Raw genomic sequence first — 23853 nt, forward strand, 5'->3', positions numbered from 1 at the left:
TGACCATTAACAGAAAAAATGTAAAGACCTGGGCAGAATCATTACAAGCCTCCAACAAGTATGGGAGATATGTATCATAATACCTGGTCAATTGGTGGATATGACGACTAATTCAGCAAAACATTTTGATAATAATCAAGAGTAGAAGACAGCATTTACTTTATAGCTGCTTCACGATACTGCTCTGCAACGTCGTCAAAAATGCAAATGGCAATTCTCCTCTCTTCAGGTGTCTTGTCCCTTCCCTATATCCAACAGTTGAGAAAAGATTATGATTTAATGTAAAATCAATATGTGAGCTCATGTGTGTGTGTGTGTGCGCGTGCGCAATTTTATTGCCCTGAAGAATTAACCCTGCAGAATGAATGGCTCATCTCTAACTCCCAATTTATTTGAACATAACCCACAGCCAAATTAAATTCCCAAAGCAAGAATGAATATTCATTGTTGAACTAAAGCTTTCAACAGTGTGACTTGAAGAATTCAGGAATATTCCAAAAATAATATGGTCAGAGATTGCTGCTATCACACAGATCCTACATTTTAGAGCCAAAACTTAGAAAATAGAAAAGTATAAACAGTTACATATACTTCAAGTATGATCTAGTACCCAAATCAAAATGCTAAATGACCAGCTCAATAATAAAAATGCAGTTAATATCAACAGAAAAACTAATTAGAGAAGAGAAGTGACAGCTTCTGGGAGGAACATACCCACATAGGTGTCAAATATGATGACAGTTCATCGAAGAAAGGTAAGAAGGAGGCTTTGAAGGTTTTAATCAAAGTTCCCAATATCTCTCCCACCTGGGACACAAATGTTTTGAAAGGATGACCAAAGAATTGATCTGTACAAACATAATACAAAGACAGTAGCCCAGCAATCAACATAACTTGGATTTTTTAAAAACGAATTTAAACAACTAACTTGATCAAAAACTTCTCCCTCTTGTTCATTTTCCTCTTTAATCAGCTCACTCTCTTCAGCATCAAAATCTTTAGCTTTGGTCCTCTCTGCCCTTTCTCTTTTCCTACTTGAACTAGCTGTGATCACTTGTTTTATCTCGTCAACAATGGACCTGACCTGGCTTTCATCCAAAAGCATCCCAAAAATCTGAAGTACACAAAAAGATCAGAACACATACTGGATTGAGGCTACACAGGAATTACTCTTTCCTTGTAATAATTTGATTATAAAATAAATAAGTGACAACAAAAAGGGTATTCAAAAGGAAGCAAGCAATAGGCATCCACCTTAATAGTGAAGGGGAGTGAAAATTCTTGCATAATAATATATGATTATTTTTAAAAATAAGACTACAAAAACTACAATAATTACAAAGTGGAACAGACTTGCTATCACGTGAAAATGAGGGGCAATGGTTGAACAGATTAATAACCAATTCAACAAATATATATATAATTCTAGATCAATTATGAAACATGAAATAAACAAAATCTTTTAGTTTTGGCTTTATTAGCATCACTTATGATGTTAGCTAATATATGCAAAGCTAGATTTTATTTCCAACTAGAATGTTAAGTATCAAACTTCGAGTGTAACACCCCCTAATTTTGTATAATATTTATCATCTAATGATACTAACCTGTAAGCATTCATTCAATGAATCCAACATGCTTGCATAAATTTCTGTATCTGGTTCTTGCAAGAAAACAAAAGAGGGAAAACTTCAGCACCACAAATGCCGTTGTAGAGCCTGGCCAGGCAAAGTCCACCCAATATAACCTATATTAAGTTTGGTTATCAAATCCATGCCTAGACTAGGTCTCCTAAACTAACAAAAATGTCCATACTGCACTCACAAAGGAACACCTCAGCTTATATGATATTTAGAGAGTGATCAACAACCCCCTAAGGGTTCAGATCATAATAACAACTTACTCATGCTGTAAAAACCTAATGAATTCCATATAGATACATCCAAAAACAGATAAACTTGTATACGAAATACCTTATGTAAAGCGTCCACCAGAGCTGGGATAATACTGTCACTCAAAAACTTCAAATAAGATGCACAACTGTATATATTAGGAAATATGAACATGATTCACCTATTAAACGACAAACAACAAGCACAATTCCTGTTTTGGCCAATACAGGAATCTGATAACACATCGACTTACCTCCTCCAGTAGGCATAAGACAAAAACAATCTCTTCCTGCACCAAAAGAGGGGGTGGGAAGGTAATTGGCATTCCATCAAAAAATGAAAATTCCAACTTATCCATTTACCAAATTCAAAGAACATGAGTTCATGATTTCAAATCCTTTTTTAATTTCTTTTCTTTCATATCCAAACCGTTTATCAGAGTAGGACACTGATATAAAACTTGCTTCATGTTCTTTACTTTCTTCTTTTTATATTTGCAACCAAAACATTGTTAAAAGAAAAGTGTCAAGATAATTTAACCAATCAAACTGAAAAGTGAGACCTATAAAAAAAATGCAGAATTCAATTTCCTATGATTTTTCAGCAACCAAACAGTAACGGAAACCAAAAAATAAGAAAAGGAGACATTTTTGCAAAAATAAACCTGAGAGAACAGCACAGAAGCTTCACCAAAATGCCATCGCAGAAGCTTCACCAAAGCTTCCTTGCCGCACAGAGCCTTCATCTGGTTCGCATTGCCGCTTTTTGCGTCCCTCAACAGCAATACTGCTTTTCTCTGCATTTCAATTCCAACCTGGAGGGTGAAAAAAAAACGAAAACAGAGGATCGATTAATTGATCACTCAAATTTGAAGCAGAGGATCTCGAGATATGTTCAACTATACAAAATTGATAGCAATTAACCACTAATCGGCACTGTTTCAAACCGAATTTCGAGACCAGAGTAAGACACTGCACAATAACGCATTTGGAATGAAAAATTAGCGAGAGAAACAAGGGATGGAGTTAGGGCTAACCTGGTTAGTGGAGTGCGAATAGATCAAAAGATTGAAGATCTATGCAACCCTATATATAAAGTGTTTGATTCGATTTGATTCGGTTAGTGGAGAAGCTGGTCTTTGCCGGAGAAGAAGTTACCAACGGAGTCAACTATCATTCCGAGCTTCGCTTCAAGCTTCGCCATTCAACAATAACCACCGAGTTTCCACCGAGTTGAGATGAGTTTCATGAATCGCTGCAGACGCGACGAGAGCGGCGGAGGAGGGAGCCTGTGCGACACAAGGGATGACAGAGATAGATCCTGCGACGCAAGCGGCGACGACAGGGGCGGAAGAAGCTGGTGCGACGGAGAGAAGGAGAAACTCGGTGAGGGAGATTTGTGTGGAGTGTGAATGGATCGAGATGGTAGGAATATAACCAGGGTTAACTCAATATTTTTGACGGAAAATTTTAAATTACAGACGGATTTTCCATCTGTAATAATTTAAAAAAACGCAGCGTTTTGTTTATTGAATTACAGACGGATTTTCCGTCTGTAACTATTTTCTACCAAAAAAAATTAATTTTACCGACAGAATTATCGACGGATTTTGTTTTCCGTCTGTAATTTATGCTAATTCATTTTTTTGTTTTCCGACAAAAAAATCCTTCTGAAATTTCGTCTGTATTTCCGTGGGATAAAATCCGTCGGAAATATCCGTCTGTAATAACTAGTTTTCTAGTAGTGATATTTAAAATGCATAAGACTTTAGACTAATGCATAATATTGTGTTATTTATATTGATTTAAATATTTGGTGTTATTAGGCAATATTAGTATTGATTATGGTTATGCTTTAATTTTAGAGAAGAGTTGGTTCTTGTTATATTTTTCTAAGTGAATTTTACCATGTCAAATAATTGTTGGAGTATTAGAAATTTGGATATTTTTACATGCTAACTTACAAGAAAGTATCAAGGTAATATAATGTTAACGGCCCGGTTTTCACCCTGTTTTCACCCGGTATAATTGTGGCCCGAAATGGTATATATTTCATCGGGTCTAGGGTCGGATTCGGGTCTCATAAATGGACCCGGTACATATTTCGGGCCGGGTCTGAGTCACATCAAACCCGGTTTCACCCGGCCCATGCACACCCCTAATGCCACGTGTCACTGGTCACTACATCATACCATTACATGTGGCCAAATTATAGAGTGGCACGTGTCACTTACAGTCCACGTCATCAAGCCACCATGTCATTACGTCGTTAATGGAAAATGTGTCAGGGACTAATATGGTATACTTTTCTCAATCTCAGGGATGTAATTGGTGCAATTGGAATCTCAGGGACGATTTTAGTGCACAACACCAATCTCATGGATCATTTTGGGTTTTAACTCTATTTATATTCTTGAGAATTTGAAAATACTTTTAAATTCCTGACTTTCTCAAAATCTGGACATATCGATCCCTGAATTTAATTTGTCCTATTTTAAAAATCCACCCACGTATGCATTCGTATATTGGCCAAGCCAGTACTACGAAAATCATGTTTGATTTTTTCATTGAGTCTGTCAGACTCAAGTAAACAAAAGAATCGATATGTCCAAATTTTAAGAAGAACAAATATTTAAAAATATTTTCAAATTGTTGAGAAATTAAATATTCGCACTGAAAAATCAAGGACTTATTTATCATCTTTTCATAATTTTATTAACCATTATTACTGATTTAATGACCAAATGGTAATGACATTAATGTTATTAATATCTATACAAAATACTGTCTATTTTTTTTAAAAAAAGGAGATCGATGAAATTATAAAAATTGTATCTCACTAATTTATGTTAAAGATAATAAACTTTGTATTATTAATTTATAGGATTGATTTATATATAAATTTATTCAAAATAAAATTATATATTAATTAAAAAAACATAAATTTATGATAAAATCCATTATAAATTTATTTTATTAAACACTTATTAGTTATTATTATAAAGGTTGGTGGCGGACGACTTTTTTATTCTCTCTCTCCGGAGCAATCCGCGGAGTGTGGTTGTTGGCGGAAGGGTTGTGTGTCTCCGTCGCCGGTGCGAGGCGCGGCGCATGGAGTGGTTTGTGGCATCAGCTCCCTCGCCGGTTTGTGGCGCGACGCAGTGGCTCTAGGCACTGGCTTCTTTATCGCTCGAGGCCACCCTTTACGTGGTTTGCAGTTTCGGATTGCGGACAGCCGTTGTGCGGCGTTGAACGACGGCTCGAAGCGGCATGCGACGGAAATGGAAGGATAAAGATTTATGTGATTGTTTTTTTATTATGAATAGGAGTAAATGTGAAATTAGGTTAACTCTTAAGATATTATTTTGCTTTTTTGACTATTGAAGTATTTTTTATTAACAGACATGTTTTTTCATCCGTTCTGCACCACTAGTTGATTTTCTAGCGAATTTGATACGAAAATGTTGTGTAATGTCTGTAATTTAAACAAAGGTATCACTTATCAGTTATCACGTATCACCAGATTAATTTTATTTGCAAACTCTATACTTTCAATAATAAAAGTTACAAATATATTCTTAGTATCATCATCCTTGACGAGTTGTTGAATAAATATTAATATTTGGAGCGGTAATGTCTCGGCTTTCACTGGTAGTAGCGTCTCAAATTTTGTAGATGAATTTTACATTCGTTGAGTGGTAGAAGATGAAGTAGCTGTACTAATTCAGCTTCTGAAAAGAAAGCTGTTGGGCGGAGGAAGAGGATGAAGATGATGTTGATTCTATGCCTATAGAAATTGTGTCACCGTTCTGAAATTCTTGGCGAAGAATACGTTGGACAAGTTGATCCTCCACTTTATCCAGAATCACCCGCCGCACTGGCCTTGCACCATATTGTTTGTCATCATCCTCCAAGTTCGCAAGAAGTTTGATAGCATCAGGCGTTGCCTGAATTTTCATCTCGCGCTGACTTGCATATCTCTTCTCCAACTCCTCCAACTATATTCCAATTTTTTATTTGAATTTAATAAATTATATTAATAATTATGACCTAAAAATATATTTTTTTTTTACATAAGGGACACAGCAGAGTGGTGGAGGTGGTTTATTTTTGGAATTTAAATTTTTAAAATTTTAAATTTAATTTTAAAGGATAAAATATGATAGAGGAGTGCTAGGAACCAGTAACTTTTGGGATTTGTAGCCATTAAATAATCATTAATGATGATTTTAATGGTATAAGATTGATGTGAAATTTCATCTAATTGCTCACTTTTCTTTGCTGGTTACATGCTGACCAGAATTTAAAAAAGTTGCTGGCCCCTAGACTTTTCCAATATGATATATCTCACCATTTATTTTATAGGTAATGAGACAAAAAGAAAACATGAAAGAAAAATTATTTAAGGATAAAAGATCACACTTTACTCTCTAAAATAAAAAATCAAAATTTAGAAAATCCAATTTCTTATTTTTGAATGATAGAATATTATAATAATAGTAAATATATTATTATTAGTATTATGGATGAAATAATTATCACTAATTTATAGATATAATTATAATGATTATAAAAAATATCTTGGTTGAATAACTTAACATGTATGTTATTTCAATTTTACAATTTAATAAATAGAAAGAATGAAAAATTATTCAGAGACATCTTGAAAGATAGTACCAAGTGTGATTTTCTCATATGAATATATAGTTGTCAATTTATTTTTTGGTAGTCAAAATAGTATTTTTCGTTTTAAGAAAAGAATTAACAATAATGTGATAAGAGAGGGGATGGAATTACCTGTAACGCGACAATGGCTTCGATTTGGTCAATGCTGAGAGGCAAGAAGACAAGAAATTCATCAATGCGATTGATGAATTCAGGTTTAAAATGGGAGTGGGAGCGTGCAGCCTCCATTGCGTTCTTCTTGAGATTTTCATAAGGTAGGTTATCGTTGGCGTCACTGAGAATCTTCTTTGATCCAACATTTGAGGTCATAATGATAACAGTATTGGTGAAGTTGACCAAGCGACCTGCTGCGTCCTTTATTTTACCTTCATCCAAGATGGGAAGCAAGACTTCTAGAAGCTCCGGATGTGCCTTCTCGATCTCATCAAACAGAATAACGGAATAGGGTCTGCGTCGAATGGCTTCAGTCAGCTGCCCTCCTTCTTCATGCTGCTTGTACCCAGGTGGAGACCCTAACAAGCGTGACACCGCATGCTTTTCCTTGTACGCACTCATATCGAAGCGCACCAATGCTTCCTCTGTGTTGAACAACAAATAAGCAAGTGCCTTAGCCAGCTCCGTCTTTCCAACTCCCGTGGGTCCCATAAACATGAAGCTTGCTGTGGGACGCTTTTGATTTCCAAGAACTACTCTCGAGCGTTGCACCGCCTTAACTACTGCCTCCACCGCATGCTCTTGTCCTACCACACGCTTATGCAGCTCCGTCCCTAATTGCAACAATTGCTCAGACTCTGATTCTGTAAGTTTTTCAAGGGGTATTTTAGTCATTTCGCTGACTACGCTAGCAATATCTTCTGCTGTAACTTCATCTCCTAGCTCAAGATTAGATTCTTTCAACTCCACCTTAACTTTATTCAACTCGTCCTTTGCATGTTGAAGTTCCCGTTCCAAGGAGAGTGCAATGCTTTCTTTAAAAGAAGCGTTATTCACAGGACGACCACTAGTATGAGGTTGGATCAGATTAATCATGTCATCATTCTCCATCTTATGTTTCTGCTCCGGATACGTTGTTAGTTACATTTTGTTTCTTCATCTCTACCTTTACTCATACAAGTACTTAGGGAGTGATTTAGATAAAAACATCTAAAAAAATTTTTTTAAGATATTTTTTAATAATTAAAATTTAATACATATAATCGACTAAATTATATTATTTTTGATAAAATTAGGTTAAATAAATTAATTTATCGAAAAAATAGTGAATTAAATCTTGCACTGATCTAGATTAATATTACTTTTTATAGAAAATGATTATAATATTCTTATTATAGAAAAGAAAAGTCTAGAGGACCAACAACTTTATTAAATTTTGACCAGTATATAACTAGTAAAAGAAAAATTAATAATTTCTCACTATTGAATAAAATTTCACATCATTAAAAATATTATTGATAGCTACTTGATAACTAATTGGCTATAAATTACAAAAGTTGTTGGTTCCTAACACTCCTTTTATAAAAAATGACTAAAATACTCCTATTATATATATTAATTTTAAGAATCCTAAATTTTAATCCTTTATTTTTCTATGTCATAGGGTTAGAATTTAAAATTTTTAAAATTAATATATATATTTTAATTATTTTTTATAATATAAATATTGTAATTATTTTTTATAAAAAATATTAATTTAAACTAGTTCAATACTTAATTTATTAATTTTTTAATTAAATTAATTTATCTAATCTAATTTTAATAAAGGTAAGACAATTTAATCAATTATATATATTAAATTTTAATTATTAAAAAAATATCTCTAAAATTTTTTTTTTTGACATCTTTATAATACTTACCAGTCTTTTGATGTCTTGGATGTCATGGAGTATCCTCTTTCCTCTTTTTATCGTATCAGATTCATCATTGGTAACTCGTAGTTTTACTTTAGAGGCAGCTCGATCTATCACAGCAATAGCTGCAATTTTCAATTAGCTTAAATCAAGAGTTCGTTATCACAATTACTATAAACACGTTAATTTCAGATTGTTAGGCATCATTACATAATAGGTAAATGCTACGATGATTATTACATTGTACCTAGATTATTAAAAAAAATAAATAAATAATATTTAATAAATTTTATATGATTTATTTTTTATTTTAAATATTTTATTTTTAAATTTAAAAGGTAGATTATGCAATTTAGACAAACAAAAACACCAAAAAACTTACCTTACTTAATAATAGAACAGTCACAACAATGATATTTTAATTAAGAAACATTATTTTCTTAAAAAAAATACTCTGATTCATAGTTTAGTATAATTTTTTTATAAATTTATACACAAATAATAAAAAATAAATATAATTACGTGTAAAGTGATATCATTAAAAATAAAATAAAAAATATGTTTTTTATATACTATACACGTAAATTTAAAATGTCTAATAATTTATTGAGGCATAAGATGTTTTTATTTGTGCAAATGCTTTATCACAATTACATTAAGGAAAAAGATAAAATATCTTATTTAATCATAATTTACAATTAAAAATACTAAATGAACAAATACTTTTATAATTAAGTCTGCGATTAAATTTTATTATATCTTAATAAATATTTCAATTCTCATTTTATTTAGAGTGTTAATTCACATACACTCATTTATTTAGATATTTTTATTGTATCAATAAATTATTGTGGTAAAGTGATTAAACTTAGTTAAAAAAAACTTGACACAGCAGTCATATTTACCTTTGCTAGGGAGAAGTTTGTTAGTTATGTATCGATCTGATAGCTTTGCAGCATCCTGGAGTGCAGGTTCAGAGAAGGTTACTCCGTGGTATTCCTCAAATACTTTACACAGTCCCTGTAATATTTTAACGGTGTATTCAACTGAGGATTGATCAACTTCAACAGTTTCGAAGCGACGCACCAGTGCTCTGTCCTTCTCGATGTACTTACGATACTCGTCGAATGTTGTCGCCCCAATACATGACAGCTTGCCCTCAGCAAGCATAGGTTTTAGTATATTAGCGGCATCTGAACCCGTTGCAGTTTCTAAAGTTTGATACATTATTACAAAATACGACTGGAAGTTAAGGAATATATTGGGTAAATCAAATCTCTGTTAGTTTTAGTGGTTAACAAATAATTCAAGGCAAATTTATCCCACTTAAAGATATAATAATTTATGTTTTTTTTTTAATTTTTAAAAAAAGTAATTTCATAACATAATATAAAAATACTATGACTAAAATATCTAAAATTCAATATTTGTTGGAAAAAAAATTCAACACAAATATATATATATATATATATATATATATATAAACTAATTAAAAAAAACTCTGGTATAAAAATACGTATTAGACATATAACTTTTTATATACATCTTCCTATCATCCTATCAGTTTAAATATTTAAAAAAAATTATCCATTATATTTTTTATATACGTTCTCCAATCAGTTTAATTATTTTTTTTATTTATTATACCTTTATTGTTAAATAATATTAAGGATGTTTTTGTCTTTTTTTTATTATATATATTTTAAATAAATCTCAATATTTTTTAAATTAAAAAATATTTTGAAGACAATAAAAAATAGTTTAAATTAACAAAAAAAAATATTTTGTATTTATTAATTACCACCATTTGAATAACTAAGTAATTTTAGATATAACAATGCAAATATATAATTATAATAATATTACATGCATAAAATTATAAATATTAAGTTGAACATGATTATTTTAAGTTATTGTCTTCCTAATATTTTTGTTTAATATTTGTGCACAAATAAATAAAAAGACACCTATTTTAAAATAACGAGATCAAAGTAATATGTTTCATTAATGAAAATGGTAAATAAGAACCATTATTAAAAAGTAAAGACTTAATGTTGATGTCTAATTATTTTTTAGATTTAACTAATATGTGCTTTTAGACATATGTTGAATTTTTTATTTTAATAAATATACAATAAATACATTAAAAATAGTAAACTTTACACATTTTCTTGTAAAAACTTTTTTTAATTTATAAATTTAATATTTATCCTTAACTAAACTCTTATCTTTTTAAAAAAATATACTATTGTACAAATTAAATTGATGTCATAGAAGAATTTTAAAACATTTCAACGTCGATAAAAATAGATTTTAAACAATTCAAAAGAAAAAAAATCTAAATATAGTAAAATTTTGATAACAGAATTCAACTACCAATTCAACTTATTTCTGTTTGCAAAAAAGAAAAAAAAAGAAAAAAAAAATAGCAATGACAATTATAAAGTTGACATGGTTCTAACATACCATTATCTCATCACTCATTTTTCTAATCTCAGTCTTTTTGTCAATAAAAATGAGATAAGTTAAAATGTAAATATTTTGCCAAATAATTTTTACTATTTTTTAGAAGTTATTTTAATGGTTTTCAGTTTTTCACAAAAGAATTTCAAACTTGATAATGCTCCTACCTGCCTTAAGAAGCAAGTGAATCTCATCAATAAAAAGCAAAATATGACGGTTAGATTTTGATACTTCTTCGACAACATCTTTCAGCTTTTCAAGCCTCCCATCGATAAGAGCATTCACGTCAAGGGATATCAGCTGAAAGTGGACAAAATTTTTTAATTTTACAACTCCAAGCCAACATGCAAAATTTCAACTTATTATATGTAATTTTTATTAGTATTTTCTACGAAGTTTTTTTTATTGTATATGAATAAAAAATTGTTACTAAAAATAAATTTTATAAACACTTTAATAGAGAAGGTTAAAAGAATACGGTAACTAAATTTAAGAATATCACAGATTATTTTTATGTTTTATGTTCTTATTTTGTCCTTTTATGTAATTCAAATAAAAAAAAAAAGTATTTTTCTATTTTATCCAAATAAAATTAAAAATATTTTTTAAATTTTTGCATTTTAATTTTTTTAAAAAAATCTATCTAAATATAAAATAATTTTTTTATAAAAAATATAAAATTTAATTATTTTTTTTTAAATTGAATTCAAACACACTCTAATAACTAGAAACATTTTATTTAGTCAATTTTGAAAAGTTATTAATGTATCATATTATAAAATACTGACATTACAAGAAAAACATTAAATACCGATAAATTTATTGTCAGGTTTAGTAATGGCCGTTATTGGTAGATTTAGCGACGATTTTTGTGTTATATACAAACAAAATTTTGTTTCCATGATTGATTACCATTGGATTTTTTATTCCGCCACTAAATCCGATGGTAATTAGTAGCACAAAATCTTATTTTACTAGCGCTATCGGTATATTCACCGGTATAACAATGTAGTGAAACGTGGCATTTAGATACTTTACCAACAAAAATTTTCGATAAAATTAGAGTAAAATTTAAAGGTGAAACCCTTTTCCCTTGCGAACTCTCTTTCTCACTCCTCTCTAGCTCACATCTCCATTAAAGTTGTCGTCTCGCCGCCTTCCGTTATCGCTGCACGTTGTCCTTATTGCTGTTGGAGTTGTCGCCCCTGCTGCCGTTGTTGGTGTTTGTGGTCATTGGTGGTGGTCACGTTGTCATCATTACTGCCGCTTCCTGTCACCACCACACTTCTATCATCCTACAGTCATCATCAGAAGTAATTTTGCTATAGTTTGTTTTTATTTTTTTAGATTTTTTTGTGAGTTTAGGATTTTGTTAAGTATTTTATTAAATTATTAGTTATATTAGTATAATGAAGTTTGTGATTAGGATTTATTATGTTAATTTACTGTAAATAGAAATTAAATTAAGTTAGAGTATGTTAAATAGGGTGAGAAAGAGTACTTGAACTGTTGGAATATTTTATTTAGTTTGTTAATTAGTCTCATCTTGTGAATTTAATAAGTTGTTTTTTTTATTAGGGCGGTGCTATTTTTTCTGAGATCAATTGGAGTTCGCTTCTTCCATAGTTTATACATCCCGTATTTCAAGTTGATTTTCTATCTCTAAATATAATCAATTGTTTAAGTTTTATGCCAAACTTACTTTTTCTAGGATAGCGTTTTAGGACAGAAGTGGGAGAAGGTCGCGTAGAGACGCCTTCTCGAAACCCTTATTTGCTGGAAAATTATAGAGTTATAAGGGTTTGGACACTAGAACTGTTAGGATTTGATGTGTTATTGAATGCGTGTTTGTTCTAATTTATGCCTGCAGTTGTTTTTTCTGTGAAAACGGTTAAATTTATTTAGTGGATGTCTCTGAATTGAGGGAAAATTTTACCGAAATTTCGTTTAAATTGTTTAAAACATGTTTGGTTTGTGAGAAAATGATAATTAGATTTGGTGGGAGATTCTAATTATAGGAGATACCCAGCCAAATTTTCTAAATATTTAATAAGTGGTGTTGTTAGTTGAATTCTAGGGTATTTATTGTAAAATGATTTCAAGTCATCGTCTGTAGATGTATGATAGGAATAACAGTAAACGAGAGATTTAAAACCTGAATTCTTTGAGGGGGTTGACACATTTATTGCGTATGTCTTCAACATGAAACGGTTTAGGTCTCAAGAAGTATCTAGGTGTTCGTGCTATAAGTGTCGGCTGATAGGGTTGATAGAGATGAATAAGAAGAAGAAGACGAGTTCGATAATTAGGAAGAGGATGATGAACCAGAGGAAGAAGTTAGATGATGAATCTGAATAAGGTTAATGTCAATATAGTTTTATCTTAATTATTTCTTTATCCAATTTTAATTTTATTTCGTGTTTTGATTCTGTATAGTTGATATTTTACATCATATATAAATCACTATTTTTAGATAAAATATTAATTTATTATTTATTAACTCAGAGTTGACTATCAATTATTAACTATCGGCGGGGTCCATTATATTAAAAAAATTTACAAAAATTTGACGCTATTGTCAGGTTTACCAACGAAATTTTTTTATAGTAGCAATCGTCCAGGTTAATTTAAAAAATAAAAATAAAAGAATCACATTTCTGTCGAATTTATGGTAGATTTTTTCGATGATATAATAGCGCGAAGTCTCAACTTATGGCGCCAATGTTACTATCTGAATTTTTCTGATAATACCGTACATCAGATTTTCGTCCCTAAATAATCATATTTTGCCATTAAATTTCGCTGCAAGTTCCCATAATTGATACCGTCAATTTTTTTATTCCACCACTAAATTCGATGGTAATTAGTGGCGCAAAATCTTATTTTACTAGCGCTAAATTTATCGAGAAAATTTTTTGTCGGTATATTCTGCCAGTATAACAGTGTAGTGAAATACGGCATTTAGACGCTTTATCAGCCAAAATTTTCGACAGTAAAATTGGGATAAAATTTAAAGGTAAATCTCTCTCTCTCTCTCTCTCTCTCTCTCTCTCTCTCTCTCTCTCTCTCTCTCTCTCTCTCTCTCTCTCTCTCTCTCTCTCTCTCTCTCTCTCTCTCTCTCTCTCTCTCTTCTCCTCCATCGAAGCTGCCACCTCGACGTCATCACCTGGAGTTTTTGTTGTCGCTGTCGAATTTACGGTAGATTTTTTAGATGATATAGTAGCGCAAAGTCTCAACTTATGGCGCCAATATTACTGTCAGATTTTTTGTCCCTGAATAATCATATTTTGTTGCTAAATTTTACTACAAGTTATCGTTAGAATAAAAAATCTGACGATAATCAATTACCAACAAAATTTATACCATCAAATACAATTCAATATAAATTCTAAGGATAGTTATATTACCGTCGAATTATTTTTGTTATGCTATCGATAAGATAATTAATATTTTTTAGAAGGTGATATTTGATAACTAAATAATGAAAAAATAATAAATTCTCACTGCCCTAATCTTTCGCTAATGTAAATAAAGATTGAATTGTAAGCAGCTTAAATAAGGCACATACCCTACGCTCCTTCAGTAAATCAGGAACATCTTTGTCAGCAATTTTTTGAGCAATTCTGTTTCAAAGACAGGGTTAGTCCCGATGCAACTCTAAAAAGAATTCTAAAATATATAATCATCTCTATTTTCACAATTAGGATAAACGTAAATCACCTAAGTAAAATGAATTCAAAGTAATATTATCTGAATGTTTTAAATGATTTTTTGTTATATTTATTCTTTTTTTAGATAATAAATTTAGTATGGTAAAATGATTTATCATTTACACCTAAACGGTGTTATCTTACCACAATAGATTTGTTGTGTGTAGGTTAGAAGGTTATATCCTATTACATTATCCTATGATGCAGAATTCGAATCGAATCAATAAATCTTTAGATCATACTAAGATTTAGGCTAACTTTTCTTTTATATATATATATATATATATATATATATATATATATATCTTGCTAAATTATAAAAAAAAATTATTTTTGAGAGTGAGAAGTCAAAGGCCCCAAACAAACAAGAAAAAAATAGGAACAAAAAACAAAACAGCAAGGAATAAAACTAATTACACGCTCTAAGTCTTGTGCAAGATTATATTGGAAATTTAAAACATACAGCAAAAGTGTTAGTAAATGGCATTGGCAACACACGTAAAAGAATTACCCGTGAGAAATTACTGTCTTGCCGACACCAGCCTCACCAATTAGAAGAGGATTGTTGGATGATCTCTTGCATAGAATTTCAATGCAACTGTCAATTTCGTTAGATCTTCCTATAACTGGGTCAAGTTTTCTGGCTTTAGCCTTCTCTGTCAAATCACTCCCAAATTTTCCCAAGGCTGAATCAGGCCTTATTTGAGGTCCTATATATTACAAATACAAAGCACCACAATGAGGCTTAGGGAAATTACTGGTAGATTAAAAAAAACAGCAATAAAAAAATAAAATTTATTTCATAGAAATAAGGACTTTGGAATTTGGATCACCTCTTGGTCTAAAAGCTTGAATATTGGTTTTTCCTTTCAGAATGTTAATAAGATCTCGATGATAAATGACCCCGATTGATTCCAAATCCGGACTACCTCGTACATGAAAGCCCACAATTTGTACGTTTGCACATGTTAAATCAAATGCTTCACCTTCTTGGACTCCGTATGATTTATTTTTGTTATTGTTCCTCGTGAGTGTCAACGACCGAATGCGTCGTGGGGGACCTCCATTCGCTGATCCCGGTTGAGAATAGTGTCCGGACACACCGATAAGGTATTCTTTTTTTCCTAGCTTCAACTGGAGTAGGTATCGGAGACACAAATTTAGAATTTGTTAGGACTTAGTAGTTAGTACTAAATTGCAATCAAACCAAATCTGGATAAATCTGCAAAAAATCAAAATGAAGCCCTATATGCAAGGTATTTTTTTCTGGTGTCCGCCTGTATGCAAGGTTTGAATTTGGAGAAATCATGAGCAAGAGGCTGAGCGTAGGACACTTGGCTAAATTGCCTTTTATTTGACATATTTTCAACACCACACTCATTGGCACACGTTGTTTGTAATGTTTAATGGTATCGTAATAAAAAATAATTTTTTTTAAATATGTTTGGATACATTTAAATATTATCACATGTCAATATATCAAATCTTATTTTTAACATCTATTCTTGAAATAAATTTTAAAATAATATACATTATTATTTATTAAAACAAAAAATTAAATACTTTATATAAATAAAATAATATTCAACAATAATTTAAAAATTAAATTAAATTTTAATATCAATAAAATATCGAGATAAGCCTCGAAATGGTCCCTAAAATTGCACTCGAGTCTCATAGTAGTCACTAAACTTAATAGTTACTCATATTCGTCCCCAAAGTTGCACTTCGGGACTCAGATTCGTCCTTTCGGCATATTCCGTCCACCTGGCACTACTGAAACGCTTATCTAGACTCTTTCGTGAAACGCTGGCCAAATAACGGCTAACTGACGTGGATTAGTAAACTTTTATGGTGCAATTTGGTTCTTAAATCAAAATTAAAAATTTTAATCCCCAAATTTAATTATTATTCTCTTCTCTATAGTAGTAACCCTTCTCTTTTCTTTTCTTCTCTTCTCTTCTCTATATGAATGTGAAAGAAACTACAAATTACAACTTCATTGAAGGCACACATATGTTTTGTTAATTAAAAGTCACATACTATGTCTTTGTATTTAACATTTTATGCACTCATTTAACTCTAGTTTAATTAAAATGTTTACAAAATTCAATTTTATATTTTTATATGATTTTACAAAAATCTATCTCTTATATTTACGGAATTAAAAAGTTACATCGTTATTATTATATACTACAGTACATTTCTTTTCGAATCCTATTCCAAAATAAACATGCATCATCCTAATTTAACTGTAATTCACATAGTATTAATATAAAGTGTTATATTATGGCATTTCAAATCGTATGATGACATTTCCATTAAAATGACGTGTTTAAGATTTTATTATAATTAAATAGCTATTTCAAATTAATTAAGGGTAATATTAGAGAAACAAAAAATAGCAAAAATTTACCTAATTTAATATTTATTATTTTAGTCTCTAATTAATAAAAAACTAATTAAGAAAAATAAATATAATTAACTAATTTAAGACACTAATTTGATCATATTAAAATATTAATCATATCATCTTTTTGTTTACAAATGTCATGCTGACATTTTAACATTTTATATTAGCATTAGAGATGAGTTGAGATTCACAATTTATGAATTTAGGAATCAATTTAATCATTTTTAAAAGTCAACAAATTTTTATGAACATTCACGATTTTAGAAACTAAACTTTGCATTATTTCTTTAATTATATATATCACATAACTTTTTTATGTTATAATCTCACCATCTTTCTTATAGAAAAAAAGGGATAAAAGTGGTTAAACTTGTTCAAATAGTGGTTGTTAAGAAGACTCTAGTTGTTGTTATTGTTATAAGATACTTCAACTAAAAATAAACCAAAAAAATCTTGTGAATTTGGGATATGAAGATCTATGTCTGTAGAGAAAAGAGGAATTACTGTAGAGAAGAAAATGATGATTAAATTTGGGAATTAAAATTTTTAATTTTGATTTAGGGACCACATTGCACCATAAAAGTTTATAAATCCACGTCAACTAGCTGTTACCTGGCCAGCGTGTCACGGAGGAGTCCAAATCAGCTTTCCGGTGGTGCCAGGTGGACGGAATGTGCCGGAAGGACGAATCTGAGTCCTGGAGTACAACTAGGGACGAATATGGGTAACTTTTAAGTTCAAGGACTACTATGAGGCTCGAGTGCAACTTTAGGGACCACTTTGAGGCTTATCTCATAAAATATCAAAATATTATTACAATTTATCTAAAAAATACTTTATATTTTAAATATATACATGTCACCGTGTCTTATAAGATTTTAAAATTTACATGTCAGTGTCTTATATCATATCGTGTTGTAATTGTTTCGTGTCCCATATTCATATCTGTTAGAAACAATAGACCAATCTAAAGAAAGTATTTTGTGTGTTATTCAGTGTGAGGAAAAGTACAATCTACAAGGGGTATATATAGCTGCTAGTAGAATCAAAGTAATAAAAATATAAAATATTACAATTAATATACAGATACGCTATATAAGTAAAAATGATATTAATTGATTTAATTCGATTCTAATGATTCTCTTAACATCTCCCCCCCCCCTCAAACTCAAATGGGAGTTAAGGATACCATATTGAGTTTGGATAACAGAGTCCAAAAACGAGTCGGATGATGAGCCTTCGTGAAGATATCAGCAGTCTGATCCAGTGTTCCAACAGCGATGAGACGAACATCATCAATAAGCATATGTTGCCGAACAAAGTGGCAATCATTCTCAATGTGTTTGGTGCGTTCATGAAATACATCATTATGGGTAATCTGAATAGCACAGTGATTGTCACAAAAAACATCAGTTGGAGATGACTGAGGAGCACCCAAGTCTTCGAGAAGCCAACGAATTGAGATAACTTCAGCAGTGGTGTCAGCGAGAGTACGGTATTCAGTTTTTTTGCTTGATCGAGCAGTGAATGTTTGCTTCTTAACTCGCCAGGAAATGAGATAGTCGCCAAGAAACAAACAATAACCAGTAGTGAAAGGACAATCAGTGGGATCACCAGCCCAATCAGCATCTGAGTACGCTTGTAGGGATAAAGATGAATGGGCAGAAAAATAAAGGTCATGGAATAGGGTGTCTTTGATGTAGCAAAGAATGCGAAGAACTGCCGCATAGTGAGTAGTACGAGGAGCTGACAAGAACTGACTAAGAACATGAACTGGATAGGCGATGTGTGGTCGGGTGATAGTTAAGTAGACGAGTCCTCCAATTAACTGTCGATAAAGAGTAGGATTATCCAAAACAGTGTCATCCATAGGAGTAAAACGAACATTAAGCTCAAGAGGAGTAGACTCAGTGCGACTATCTGTAATTTTGGCTCGAGCAAGAATATCTGAAGCATATTTAGCTTGAGAGAGATAGATGCCATCATCGGTGGATATGACTTCTAGACTAAGAAAATAGCTGAAAGAACCAAGATCTTTCATCTCAAAAGTACATTGAAGAGATTCCTTGAGATCAGAGATACCATCAACATCATCTCCAGTAATGATCATGTCATCAACATGCAGAAGTAGAAGAACAACTCCACGTTTGCTTTTACGAATGAAGTGAGCATTCTCATGAGGGCTGCAAGTGAAACCAAAATTGCATATGGTAGTGCTGAACTTATCAAACCATTCACGAGGAGCTTGCTTAAGTCCATAGAGTGCCTTACGAAGGAGACAAACTTTGTTAGAAGGACAAGGACAACCCGAAGGGGGGTTTCATATAGACCTTCTTTTTCGAATCTCCATTAAGGAATGCGCATTCTTCACGTCAATCTAACTGAGAGACTAATTTTTTACCACAGCAATGGCAAGAGGATCCCGAACAGATGTGAGACGAGCAACAGGAGCAAACGTCTCTTCATAGTCAATACCATACTCTTGCATACAGCCCTGAGCAACCAACCGTGCCTTATAATAGTCAATAGAACCATCAGAACGGGTCTTGATCTTGTATACCCATCTGCTTCTCACAACTTCCTGATTGGAAGGAGGATCAACCAAATCCCAAGTCTGTGCTTTTTCAAGTGTCTGTATTTCTTTTTGCATTGCTTGTTGCCAATGTGAATTTGTGGAGGCTTCTCGGAATGACTTAGGTTCATATTGATGAAGAATAGTAGAAAAACAATAATAATCAAGAAGATGAAAAGGTGGATTTTTTACCCTAGAAGAACGAGTGGAAGGAGGAGGCATGACGATAGGAGCAGGATTGTCGTCCGGTCTGGAATCATCGGGAGATGGAAGGCAGATGTAAAATTTGAGAAATTAATAAATAATTATCTAATAAAATAATTATTAACCAATATATTAAAAAATAAAATTTTATAGTTTAATGGAGTTGAGAAAATTAAAATAAGAATTTTGACACCAATTTTAAAGGATTTGGTCCAAAATTTGGCCGAACCGGACAAACCGGACCCGTATTGGGCCCAAGGCCCAACCCACCACACTAAATCAAATAAGCTTCAGCTCCTCCTTCCCCTTACCACAATGAAACACGCTGAAAAACTGAATTGGGGGAAGGGAAGGATAGTTCCGTGAAACCTAACCCTTGCTCATAATTCAAACCACCATAACTCTCTGCTCCGAGCTTCGATCGTCGCACCGTTTGCAGCCATGCGTCCAGCGCGTCGAGCTCTACCATTCTATCGAATCAATTTCATAGGTAAGCTTCAATCTCACTTCAGATTCTCTACCCATTTGACTTTTGAGAATTATGAGCCTCTATGTTAAGATTTTGTTGATTTTGGTATTCTAGGTTCGATTTAGCTTGTGGAGCTTATCGGGCTTGGATTGTTTTGCCCGTGGGTATGGTAAGAACCACTAACCCTAGTTAATTCTTTGATTTAGTGAGTTGGGAATTAAATTGGGTATGTATATATGACAATTGTGTTAGGTGTATGAATATATGTGAGATGGAGTAAGAATTGAATATACTAGAGGCTTGATTGGAAGTTTGAGAAGCTGAATTGTGGTTAGGAAGGCTTGAAAGCTAGCTTTGTGGAGGTGTCTCAGGTCATACATGAAAATTGGCCAAGGTATGGTTTAGGTTTCTCGTATTTAATATCTAATGTCCTGTGAAAACTTAGGCTAGATGACCATAGGATAGGAATGAATGTGTGAGTATGAAAATTGTTTAGTGCTTTAATGAGTCATGATGAATAAGGTTGATAAGGTATGAGAGTGAATGTGTGTCTGATGAATTTTGTTGATTTAAAGGATGAATTATAAGTATGGGATTGTGCATATAGGAGTATAATTGATTGAGATAAGATGTGGAGGTTTGGTATTTGAAATGGTATGTTGTTGTGTGGAACATGTGTGTAGAAAGTGTGATTTGAGTTTGGATTTTAAAGGAAATAGAGGTTTTGAGTTTTGTGTGAAATTGGTTTTTGGCCAAACTTCGGTGAGGCATAACTTGGCTTCCGGACCCCTAAATGATTCCAAATTTGTTTCATAACAAAATTGGGTTCGCAAAGTCCACGACATTCGAAGAACGGAGGGAAAATGATTTAAAACGAAAACATTATGTATATCGAAAGTTTGAGGGTTTAAATCCAATTCCTGCAGATTTCAGACTTAGCCAATTTTTGGAAAAACTTACGTGGCATGGAAATTTTGCGCATGCATATACTGCATTCGCGGACTGTTGCCACAGCCTTCCCCATATCCGTACGCGAAGAAGCTTATGCGTACGCGTATTGGGCCAGAATGCATTTCCACGCGTACGCGTGACATGAGGCACTTGCGTACGCGAAATGTCCTTGCGCGACTGGATGCTTTTGTTAGGTACCCACGCGTATGCGTGACTCCCCTGTTTTCAGCAAAGGCATTTTGTGTTATAAATCTCAATTTTGAACTTCCAAACCTCCGTTTTTATCCTTTTAGCCATAGAACATAATGATAAATTTAGTTATAAGTTGGAGTTAGGAAATAGAGATAACTTGAGAATGAAGTAAAGGTTAAAAATGAGAAATTGTATAAGAAGGAGGTACACATATGAATGAGTTCTGATGCTAAGGCTTGAATGATTGATTTTCTACAAGGAATATGAAATGTATGTGGCAAGTAAGAGAGAAATGTAAGAAATTGAGAATTGATGATATTAATTAATTGAGAATAATAGAACATATGATTAATGAGTAAGCGATTATGATTTATTGAGGAAGTGAGGTAATGTCGCGAGTATGCCGGAGATGCATATGTGAGTTAAAGGATGAGTATTTTGAGCTTGGGGTACTGTCCTTCCCACGTCAGCCGGGAATTTTTCCCGTAGATAATATTGAGCTTGGGGATGTTATCTCCCTCATGTTAGCTTGGGGTATTACTTTCTCCATGTCAACTTAGGGGTGTTGTCTCTTCTCCCCATGTCAGCTTGGGACTCTTCCCATGGATGTTATTGAGCTTAGGATAATTTCTTCCCCATGTTAGCTTGCGGATTCTCCCCATGGGGTATTTTTGAGTTTGAGAACATGTCGGGATGGCTACGTAACCGACAGTTGATATCAACAGCCATAGGATAGGTATGCATCATATGCATTTGTATATGTATGGCTTATTTGTGCATTAATTGAGATTGCCTAATTGATTATAATATGCTAATTGTCATAATTGATATCTGTATTATCTGTATTCTACATGTGCTTGCTTTGTCTGCTTGTTTGTCCTTGTATTTACCGGAGATGGAGGAACGGAGGGAATGGTGGAAAAGACTTAGTATTAAGGTCAGATTTAAGCTAGGTTTAGATATTTTTAGAAGATCTCCCTTTTATGGTTTCTTTTTGATAACTTAAGTTTTAAAATCTAAGTGTCGGTGTTTTAGGATTGCCTCTGGCATTTCCATGACCTTATATCTTATATGCGTGGCACCTTTACCATGCTGAGAACCTCCAATTCTCACCCCATACTGTGTTGTTGTTTTCAGATACAGGTCGAGAGGCACCTCGCTAGGCCTCTGGACTGCTGAAGCAGATCGGTTTTTGGGTTCTTTTGTTATTTAGTTTATGTATATATGTACTTAGCTTTCTCTCCGAGAAACTTGTTTATTTTGTCCCTCTTAGAGGTTCAAGGAGAGTTAAGGTTTTATTTCTGAATGTTGGGTATTTTGGGATATGTATATATGTATGTAAATATTCTCCGGCCAGCTTTTTCGCAGGCTAAGTTGGGAGCTAGTTATTTTGTATCCTTGACTCTCTATTCTCACTTTCCGTCTATTTACACTTATTATCTTTAGATTTCTTAGCACGCAAGTTATCCTGTTTCCTGAGTGTTATGCTTTCGGTTTGCGTTTTTGTTTTATCCGTTTTCCAAGGCTCTTAGTTAAATGTCTCTTTCACTATTATTATTATTATTATTATTATTATTATTATTATTATTATTATTATTATTATTATTATTATTATTATTATTATTATATATTTACTTTTAGAGGTCGTAATATCTTACTATCTCAGTTTTATGACTTAAGCATAAGATTAAGTATGGTAGGGTGTTACAGCAGAAGAACAGGAGGCTGTGGAGAGTGACTCAAGTAGTAATTAGTGAATTGGCTATTAAACTTGTAGAATTAGAGAGAATCATTTATATGTTAATTTTTTGAAATTATTTTATAAAAATAATTATAAAAAATAATTTTGATAAAAATAATCATAAAAAATTATAAACGAGAGAAAATGTCATATTGGTGTTAGTTCCTCAAAATTTAAAAAAAATAGTTATAAAAAAACTATTTTGGTAAAAATAATAATAAAAATAATTATAATAAATTATTTTTTTAAAAATAAAAATAATTAAAAAATAATTTTGATTTTGTTTTTAGAAATTATTAAAAAAATAATAATAAAAATAATTATAAAAATCATTTTAATAAAAATAATCATAAAAATAACTATAAGAAATTATTTTTAAAAATAAAATAATAATTATAAATATAATTAAAAAACTATTTTGGTGTTATTTTTTTGAAATTATTTTGAAAAATAATTATAAAAAATTATAAGAAAAGAAGAGAATTATTTTGGTGTTAGATTTGATTTTCTTGCTATGTGTCAGTATTTTACTTGTAAGTTAAATTTATGCTACCTTTAGTCATCAAACTAAAGCCACCAATATATTTAAAATTCTTCCTCCAATATATATATGGGAAATGGGCCGAAACCTGTCAGATCGATTTGTGTAACTCGTCAAAAAAGACAGACCGACGGAAATTTGAAACTACCATAATTAGAAAGCTCGTCTAACCT

General features: G+C 31.9%; 1 protein-coding gene across 2 annotated transcripts in view; it reads right to left on the reverse strand.

Annotated features, from left to right (window-relative positions):
* Nucleotides 1-5383: 5383 nt before the first annotated feature.
* Nucleotides 5384-23853, reverse strand: part of LOC130974067 (chaperone protein ClpB3, chloroplastic-like) — a 42262-nt gene continuing 23792 nt past the window's right edge. For both annotated transcript variants that reach the window (XM_057898817.1, XM_057898816.1), the window contains 8 exons: nucleotides 15431-15731; nucleotides 15109-15307; nucleotides 14456-14510; nucleotides 11055-11187; nucleotides 9330-9635; nucleotides 8431-8549; nucleotides 6689-7630; nucleotides 5384-5889 (listed from right to left, as the gene is read on the reverse strand). In XM_057898817.1, the coding sequence (XP_057754800.1) occupies nucleotides 5611-5889; nucleotides 6689-7630; nucleotides 8431-8549; nucleotides 9330-9635; nucleotides 11055-11187; nucleotides 14456-14510; nucleotides 15109-15307; nucleotides 15431-15731 (2334 nt within the window). In that variant the 3' untranslated portion in view covers nucleotides 5384-5610. The remainder of the gene's footprint in view (nucleotides 5890-6688; nucleotides 7631-8430; nucleotides 8550-9329; nucleotides 9636-11054; nucleotides 11188-14455; nucleotides 14511-15108; nucleotides 15308-15430; nucleotides 15732-23853) is intronic.

This window comes from Arachis stenosperma, chromosome 4 (assembly GCF_014773155.1).
Source record: "Arachis stenosperma cultivar V10309 chromosome 4, arast.V10309.gnm1.PFL2, whole genome shotgun sequence".
NCBI lineage: Eukaryota > Viridiplantae > Streptophyta > Magnoliopsida > Fabales > Fabaceae > Arachis > Arachis stenosperma.